The following is a 9,522-nucleotide window of genomic DNA, read 5'->3' as shown; positions in this document are numbered from 1 at the left end:
GCCATGAGAGTCCACTTGCTCTGGGTGGCAGTTTCATGAGAATGGGCTTCCGCAGCCCAGAACTGCATGGGGAGGTGAAGCCAGCTCAGTCCTGGCACCCAGCAGGTCCACCGTCCCTGCAGGCCACCCATGGTCACCTTGGGGAGGATACGTTTCTCCAGGCAGCTCACCCACCTGACCTTCCCGCCAGTGTAGGACATGCCCTGCTTCCAGCCCGCCTCCTGCCCACCAGTGCGGGGCTCGTCCCAGCAGCCAGGGGACATTCACTCAATGCCTGCTCCGGGCTGGACCCCTCAAGGGGGTCAGCCGTGGCCTGCCCTCCAGGGACTCCCAGCTGACGGGCAGGCAGCCCCTGCCCTACAACGAACGTGGTGAGTGTCGTGGCAGAGGGAGCCAGGCTGAGTCAGGAGGCGTTTGTCGGGGAGGAGGTTTGGCAGGGGGAGCTGAAGTAGGTTGGGGGCGCAGGGGGCGTTGCAGAGAGAGGTTTCCCAGGTGCAGAGGGAGGAGGCTACGAGAGGAGGCACTGCCGGAGTTTCCTAGATGTCCCTGGCACGTGGAGGTGAACTTCAGGAGCATCCGCACCAGGTGCCATCCGGCCTCCCTCTCCAGCACTCCCCTGAGGCTGGGATTCGGACTCCTGGCCAGGCCCGGCCTCCGGCTCTGCCCCTGGACAGCTTAGGAGGAGCTGCTGGCCCTGCTGAGGACTGACAGAGGTCCTTCGTCCGGATCTCGGGAAGGAAGCGCCCCCCACCGTCTGCAGGCTCTGGCGCTTGGCGCTGGAGGAAGGCAGCCCCTCACACAACCACCTCGGGCGCGATGCTGAAGAGGAGGTCGTCATTGCCCCGCCGCACCTCCAGCAGGAGCGGGGACTCAGTCAGGACGGCCTCCTGCAGCTCACTCGAGTCCGCCAGCTGGCGCCCGTTGACCTTGACGATGATGTCGCCATCTTGGATGCCGCCCCTGCCACGGGAGAGACCATGTCACCAAGTGCAGCCCACCAGGCCGCCTGGTGGGGCACGCTGGGGTGTAACAGCAGCAGTTTAACAAAACTCATTTCTACGGGAAAGAACAGCGCCCTGATCCCAAGGCTCTTACACCAGAAGAGAACCACTGTCATGGTGGGCAAACGACTTTTCACACTAATCCTCCCCCACGTCAGGAGGGTGGGTTCAAGCTCTGGCTGCAGCCTTTTTAGCTGGGCTGCCTCTGGTGCTACCTGTCCCTTCCACCCTCAGTTTTCATGTTTACAGGCCTGTGTGGAGAAGCACTTTGCAAATTACAAAGATGCCCAGGTGTCAGTTCCGATGCTACTGCAGTTACTGAGGCTTCCTAGGACCTCCACACAAGAGGCAGGGCTCGCAGGCCGGCCTCCCTCTGTATGAGGCTCTCTGCAACCTCCCAACCACCGGGAAGGAAAGAGATGGCATCGTGGCTGGATGTGTGGGCACCAGCATCAGACTGACACATGCCGGCTGCATGACCTGGAAGAAGTAACTTCTTTGGGCCTCAATCTCCCCACCTGTAAAATGGGTAGGGGCAGTGGCCTGCACATACCCGGCTGCAGTGAGGATTAACAGAGGACGTGCATGAACCGCAAGGCTCACAGGGCAGCCTTGGCCAGCGCCAGACACTGGCGCTACTGATGCCCTCTGTCTCTGGCTCTTGTGGGTCCCTGCACATGGCTGCCCATGGTCACTGCTGCCCACTGAAGTCAGCCTGAGCACAGGGCCTGAGTTTGGGTGGTTATCCCGTGGCATCATGCGTCCGCAGTTCAGCAACTTCTGCTGCAGGCCTGCTGTGGGTGGGCAGGCCACGTGGGCCCCGTCTTCAAGCCCGGCCTCAGGAGGCAGCACAGCACAGCTGGCCCCTGAGCAACACAGGTTTGAACTGCATGGGTCCACTCACGCGGGTTTGCTTCTGCCTCTGCCACCCCTGAGACGGCAAGACCAGCCCCACCTCTTCCTCCTCCCCTTCTTCCCCGCCTCCTCCATGTGAAGACAACGAGGATGAAGACCTTTATGATGATCCACTTCTGCTTCATAAATTTTTTTCATATATTTTCTCTTCCTTATGAGTTCTTAATAACATTTAATTTTCCCTAGCTTACTTTATTGTAAGAACATAGTGTATAATACATAAAACATATGGAATATGTTTCATGGCCTGGTTACGTTATCGGTCTGGTCAGCGGTAGGCTGTAAATAGTTAAGCTGCATCGGGGGTTGGTGCCACTAAACCTCAAGTGGTTCAAGGGCCACCGTATGTGAAACAGAAAGAAGGGCCTGTTGGGGCGGAAGGGGCCATGCAGGCTGGAGCCGGCCTGGCGGGCTCCCCCTACACACACCCAGCCCCTGCCCCTCAGCAGCCCCAGACCCAACAGACACTACCTCCAGCTCCCGGAATTACAGTCTAAAACTACGGATCTGACCCAGCCCACCAGTTGCACAGTTGAAGACCGAGGCCAAGGAGAAGCAACTTGTTCAGAGCCCTCCCTGGGCAATAGATCCACCACGCCAGTGTGTGGTGACATCGCTGCATTCATTGCCTGCCTCAGCAGTCCTGTTGCAGCCCTGGTACTTGAAAACTTCAAAGAAAACAATGCTTCATCTCATTTGACCTTGACAGAGTCTCCCAGGGGTAGAAAGAGTAGATGGGATCGTCTGCATTTTACAGATAAGGAAACTGAGGCCCAGGAAGACCTGGTGAGACAGGCTCAGGGCAGGTTCTCCGCCCTGGTGGGGACTCTTTAACCTCTGCTGCTCGAGGGCAAGGACGTTGTGGCCAATGTCAGACATGGCCAGGGATCTAAGGGAGGGTTCATCTCTCTGGCCCTCTCCTGGCTTAGAGGACAGGCCAGAACCCACCTGCCCCTTCCCCTGTCTGCCCCTCCCACATCGCTTTGCCAGGAAGCTCCAGGCACCGGGCCCACCCAACGCCCACTGGCCAGGGTATTCAGCTCCTCCCATTGGCCTTCCTGCCTCCCCTAGCAGAGCCTACCTCTGAGAAGGTGAGTCTGGCACAACCTCTTGCACATAAATGCCACTGCTGACTGCAGGGAAGTCTGGGTTGCTGGCCTTCAGCTCGTCCACCAGGCTGGAAAGACAGTTCAGCTCTCAAGGCTGCTCTTCTGAGCCTCCCCCCGCTCCTTGGCACAAAGCTGCCCGTCCCTCCAGCTCCAGGCTGGATACGGAACCCCCTCTGGCCCCCACACTGCCCTGCCTGCCACTGGCCACTCCATGTCCCCACCAGACACAGGCTGCTCAAGAGAAACGTAGTGGCAATGGCTAGCTAGACGTGGGAGAAGGGGGAGAGGGATGGGCTGATGGGAGGAGCGGCAGGAGGACAAGTAGGCAGATGGAAGGACAGACACATGGACAGACAATGGGTGGGGCACGGGATGGACAGATAGAAGGTTGGACAGATGGTGGGATGGGAGGATGGATGGACAAAAGAGGAAGAACACAATTAAAAGATAAGTTGGCATATTAGTCTTGATTATAACTTTCAAATGAAATCCCTATATTAACAGTTGCCAGTGGCAGAAGCGGGAAGAATGATCATTGTGGGGACCACATGGGTTTGAGGGAATGATCAGTTGGACACCCACTGGTTCTTCCCATGCTCTTGAGAAGGGCAGAAGGAATCTCCCAGGCAGAGGCGGGAATGGTATCCAAGCAGAGGGACTGGCCAGAGCCTAGGTCAGAATCCCAAGTGTGTACAGCCCCTCAGAGCTGCTGCAAGTGGCTTGGCATGGATGGGCCAGGGTCTGGAAGGAGTCATGGGGGTGTAGGATGGGAGCTGGGGGGGCGGCGTCCTGCAGACACCCACCTAGGTGTGATGGTTCGCATGCGGATGCCGATGAAGCGCTTCTTCCAGTCTGGAAAGAAAACACAGTGGGACTTGGTTAGGGCTTCTGCGAAAGCCACCACCCCCTCTAAAGGAATAGCCAGGGTTAGAAATTCCCCTATAGGCTCAGGAAGCAGCAGGAGCAGTCCTGTCCACCCAGCCCCTCTGTGCTCAAGCACCTAGAGCTGGCCTCTTCTCCTGACCGCTGTCATGGAGCCTGGAGGTGTTCTATGTCCTGCGTGGCTCACCCCACACTGGCCTCATGTCCACCCCATCCTGCACCCAACCATGTCAGCTCCATGCCCAACCCCAGTGGCCAGCGGGGCTCTCCTCTCCAGCTTCCATGCTGCTGGTTCCCCAGATTCTCCTTGCTTGGAACTGAACCTGTCACCTTCCCCTGCCTTCCTCCTAAACAACAATATTAAATGACAGTGCCCGGGCCCTGTGGTAGGAGCGTCACACACACAACCCACAGAGAGGGCCCCTCCACCCCCAGCTGCTCTAGCCTGTGACTCAGCAGGTGCCTTACCCAGAAATAACTTTAACACATTCTGAACCATAAAACAAGACTCAATAAATTTTAAATTTTCATTTCACAAAAGTTTCTTGACCACAATGGAATTAAACTAGAAATCAATAATAGAAAGGTATCTAGAAAATTCCCAAATACTTGGAAACTAAATAACATACTTCTAAACAGCCCATCTTCAAAGAAGAAATCAAAAGGGGAATTAGAAAGTATTTTTGACTGAATAAAAATGTGTATACAACATATCAAAATTTATAGGATATGGAGGTAGCACTTACAGGGAGGTTAATAGCACTAAGGGGCCTACTTTGGAAAATAAGAAAAGTATCAAATCAATAATCTCAGTTTCCATTTTAAAAACTAGAAAAAGAAGACCAAATGAAACCCAGAGTAAGCAGAAGAAAGGAAATAATAAAGATAAGAGTGTAAATCAATGAAATAGGAAACAACAACACAGTAAAAAAATTTTAAATAAAAGCTGTGTCTTTGAGATCAATAAAATTTATAAATCTTTGGCAAGACTGATTATGAAAAAAAGAGAGAAGATACAATTATCAATCAAGAATTAGAGAGGTGACATCACTACAGATCCTACAGACATTAAAAGGATAATAAGAAAATATTATGAACAACCTGATGCCAATAAATTTGACAACTTAGACAAAATGGACAGATTTTCTTCACATTTCCAAACTACCAAAGCTCACTCAAGAAGAAATAGAAAACCTGAATATCCCTGCATCTATTAAAGAAATTCAATTTGTAGTTAAAAATCTTTCCAGAAAGAAAACTTCAAGCCCAGAAGGTCTCACTGGAGAAATGTGCCAAATGTTTAAGGAAGAAATAGTACCAACTCTACACAAACTCCTCCAAAAAACTGAAAATAAGTTATTACTTCTAAACTCATTGTCATGATACCAAAACCAGAAAAGAAAACTAGACCAATATCCCACACAAAGACAGATGCAAAGATTCTTTAAGTAAATCAAATACAACAATCTATATTAATAAAAAAGATAATACACCATGACTAAGTAAACTTAATCCCACGAACGTAAGGTTGGTTTAACATTTAAAAATCAACCAATGCAATTTACCACGTTAATAGACTAAAAAGGAAAACCTTATGGTCATCCCAAAAGATGTACAAAAAGCATCTGACAAAATCTTACATCTGTTCTTAATAAAAACTGGAAATAGAAAAGAATTTTACAACCTGATAAAGGACATCAATGAAAAATCTTTAGGTAACATCACACTTAACATTGAAAGACTGAATGTTTTCTCCCTTACATCAGGAACTGGACAAGGTTGTCCATTCTCACCAGTTTTATTCAATATTATGCTGAAAGTTCTAGCCAAGCAACACAAAAAAGGCATTCAGATGGGAAAGGAAGAAGTAAAACTCTTTATTCACAGACTGCATAACATTCTCTGTTGAAAATCTGATGAAATCTACAAAAAAATCTCTTAGAACCAGTAAGTGAATTATCAAGATATCTGATGATCAACATGCAAAAATCATTTTTATTTGTATATTCTAGTAGCAAACCACCAGAAACCACCAGAAATACGGAAATGAAAAGGACCTGGAAGAGTCAAAACAACCTTGAAGAGGAAGAACAAAGTTGGAGGACTTACACCACCGGAATTCAAGACTTATTGTAAAGCTACAGTTAATCGAGACAGTGTAATATTGGTCTAGAGACAGACAGACAACTGGAACAACATGTGATCATTTTGCGGGACAAAGGCGTGTAGGCACTTCAATAGAGAAAAGATAGTCTTTTCAACAAGTGGTGCTAGAAATATTGAATAGCCAAAGCAAGCCCCCCCCCCAAAAACCCCCAAAATTTTGATCTATACTTTGCACTATTAAATTCAAAATGCATCATAGTCCCAAATCTGAAACCTCAAAAAGTAAAACTTCTAGAAAATGTAGGAGAAAATCATTCAGGTTCCAGGTTAGCAAAGATTTCTTAGGTACAACACCAAATGCATGATCAGTTAAAAACATTAGACCTCATCAAAATTTATGGAACTTCTGCTCTTTAAAGACACTGTTAAGAGAATGAAAGACAAGCCATGGACTAGGAGAAAATATCTGCAATTCACTTAATCCGGCAAAGGGCTCGCATCCAGGATGTGTAAAGAGCTCTCGCAACTTACTGATAAGAACATAAACCACCCAAATTTCTTAAATGGGTAAAATATTTAAACAGACACGTCACTAAAGATTAATGAATGGTAAATAAGCCAAGTGGGAGGTGGTCAGAGCGGGCGGGTGGCCTGACCCCATGGGCCTGGTGGTTTCCTCCCTGAATCACGAGCGTGACCTGCCCACAGTTTTGAGAGGACTGTCCACTGTGGGAGGGTCTGTGGGCCGAGGGCGGTGACAGGAGCACAGGCTGGACCTGGGCTGGAGGCGGGTGGTAAGGGCAGGATGTGTCTTGAAGTCACATGTGTCCAAGGCACTTGCAGGGGTGGACGGGACATGGGAGATGTGGAAGGTGGGCGGAGAAGTGGGGCTGCAGGAGCAGGGTCCTGTCGGGTGCACCGGAGTGGGAGCTGCCCATCGATGTCAATAGGGAAGCTCTGAGCCTGGAGGTGGGGAGAGGATGGGAGTGGTGTGCAAATCTGGGGAGTCACTTTCTAGGGGTGTCTAAATCCACAATACTGGCCAGGCACAGCCATCTTGGGGGTGCTTCCTGCTCCACTACCTGGGGTCCCCCAGTCCCTAGAACCTGCTGCCTCTCCCTGCCTGAGGTCTCAGCCAGAGGTCACCTCCTGAGTGGGGTCTCCCTGTCCCCATCCGCTGCAGTCTCCACCCTCATGTGCTCTGCCCCCTCCCCCAGCCCCAGTGCCCCATCACTCCAACCTCATGGCCTGCAGGGCGCTTTGGTGGCTTGCCGCCCTGCTGGAAGGAAGCACAGAGGGCAGCACCCCCATCTGTCTGGCTGTGGGAGTCCAAGGCACAGAGTGGGCACTTGTGTGCTTGCCCTGGTGCCGCTGATGTAGACCCCCTGTGTGGGCAAGAAGGCCAAGACTCGCGATGGGCTTGGTTCTTGGGGACTCTTCCCTTGGAGCTTCAGGAGAGGTGCGCAGAGCACCCCCCAGCTGGGCCACCTGGCTCCCCACCCTTCTCCTGCCGGGTGGGTGGGCTGCCTCCTCCCGCCTTCTCATCTACTTGGGAGGGACTCAGGACTCCGCCCAGCATGGAGTGGGGGCTTCCAGGGTCTGCCCGGGGAACCCTGTGACCTCTGAGCCCAGAGAACATGCGTCCCCTCTTCCCTGCCCCTCCCCCGCCCCACCTCCCTGCAGCTCTCCCTTGTCTCGTGGGCCACAGAGATCGGCAGGGACGTGAGGCAAATGAGGGTTTTACCCCGAGGCCAGAGGTGACCACTGAGGAGCCGTCTCCCACAGTCTCCCCCATGTGGCAGACATCCACATGAACTCGGACACCCCACCTTATGGGGACACCCTCTGGCCCTAAGGCTGGCTGAACCCCAAGCCCTCCCAGGGCTCCAGGCCAAGGCAGTGCCACAGCTCCTCCAGACCAGCGTGGTGGTCACTCTATACCTTGCAGGCCCCCACTAGCCTCTGCACCCCACTCCCTAGGCAAGATTAAGCAGCCCACATAACGTCTCCTTGATTTAATAAAAAGCTTGTTCATTTTAAAGAACTTTAGATTAACTGGGTTTGGATCATTTGATGTTTTTATTAAAAAAAAGAAAAACGAAGACAAACACCAGTCAACTTCAGAAGGATTTTAAATAACAGATTCCATCATTCCACTAAGATTTATCAGTCTCTTCAGTTAGTCTGCACTGTCCTTGGGGAGGTGACACATCTCTGGGGACAGGGATAGGTGTTTCCTGGGGGCCTGGGGCAAGGTCAGTGCCAACTGAGACCATCCCTGGACAGCAAAGGAGCAAACAAACCCAGCCCCAGTGGGCCCCGCCTGAGAGGGAGGAAGAGGCAAGAGGGAAGAGGATGCTATCAGCCCACTTCCAACCAAAGTCACCTCGCAGCTGAGTCTGTGCAAAGTGCAGCACCACTGATCTCCAGGAAGTGGCCAAAGTCAAAAGACCCATGGAGCAGAGGATCATTAAACTGGAAAGTCTCCATCGTCAGAGAAAGGACCAAGGCTAGGGAAAAGTATGAAGGTACAGCCTCGGGTCTAGTTCTGCGCTTCCTAGCAGCCAAGAGGAAAAGGGCTCAAGAGATTATACAGTCCCCACAGTCCGATAGAAGAAGCCTTAAGCTTCTTTGGGAAGGACAGGCTCTGCCTCACTCTGGATCATCTTCACATAAGGGGCACTGGAGAAGAAACAGAGGGGTGCTCCACAGCAGCTCTCCATGTGACCAGTCCTCATGGCACCAGTCCTGGCTGCACTGGGCTCCATGTGCTGGCAGGGTCGTGGAGGAGGGGCAAGCGTGAGGAAGGCTTCCTGCTCTCAATGGACTGCTGGTGAGGGGGCTGGGAGAAGACAGAGAAGCAAGTTGAAGGTGTGTGTAGTGGGCCTGAGCCAGGCCTGGGCATTGGCCAGGAGGTGGGTACAAGACACACAATGGCAGGAGGGAGAAGCTTCCCTGGGATGGCCCCCAGGAAAGGCCCTGGGATGGCCCCCAGGAAAGGCCCTGAGGTCAGAAATGTGGTCTCATTCCGGGAGGTGGCTGTGACCACCAATTTAAGAAGGTGAGTGGGTGTTCTCATTTGAAAGAGTCACCGTGTGTCCTGTTGAGATCTCCACCAGACTGATGCTCAGGGCTCCATCTAGGAGTGGGCAGGGTGGGCTGCACATCCCTTTTGGATGGGATGGGGAGATGGGGACAGGGAGGAGGGTGACTCCAAGGATCAGGGCTCTGCTTCCCTGGAGTAGAAGATACCCTACTGGGTGGTCTGCATGGCCCACAGGCTGAAAGAGGGATGGGCGGATGGATGGAAAGAAGGATGAATGGATGGATGAAGGGAAGGACGAATGAATGGGTAGAAGAAGGAAAAGAAGGTTGGATGAATAGATGGACAGGTGAGTGGGTGGATGGATGGATGGGTAGGTGGAAAGGTGGATGAGTGGTGAGTGGATCGATGAAAGGAAGGAAGACAGGCAGGAAGGGAGGATGGATGGATGGATGGATGGATGGAT

The 9,522-nt window shown here is 52.0% G+C and overlaps 1 protein-coding gene across 2 annotated transcripts in view; it reads right to left on the bottom strand.

Moving 5' to 3' along the window:
* Nucleotides 1-702: 702 nt before the first annotated feature.
* The window catches only part of HTRA3 (HtrA serine peptidase 3), a 31,153-nt gene continuing 22,333 nt past the window's right edge, over nt 703-9,522 (bottom strand). The window contains exons 7-9 of one of the 2 annotated variants that reach the window (XM_012655029.1): nt 3,829-3,877; nt 2,998-3,093; nt 703-960 (exon numbers count right to left, since the gene is read on the bottom strand). In XM_012655029.1, coding sequence (XP_012510483.1) covers nt 795-960; nt 2,998-3,093; nt 3,829-3,877 — 311 coding nt within the window. In that variant the 3' untranslated portion in view covers nt 703-794. Of the gene's footprint in view, nt 961-2,997; nt 3,094-3,828; nt 3,878-8,073; nt 8,856-9,522 lie in introns of those variants that run through there. The other variant, XM_012655030.1, reaches the window with a different exon arrangement.

This window comes from Propithecus coquereli, unplaced genomic scaffold (assembly GCF_000956105.1).
Source record: "Propithecus coquereli isolate 6110/MARCELLA unplaced genomic scaffold, Pcoq_1.0 Scaffold459, whole genome shotgun sequence".
In the NCBI taxonomy this organism is placed as follows: Eukaryota; Metazoa; Chordata; class Mammalia; order Primates; family Indriidae; genus Propithecus; species Propithecus coquereli.
The sequence above is the reverse complement of the archived record's forward strand: the minus strand, read 5'-3'. Positions and strand labels throughout refer to the sequence as shown.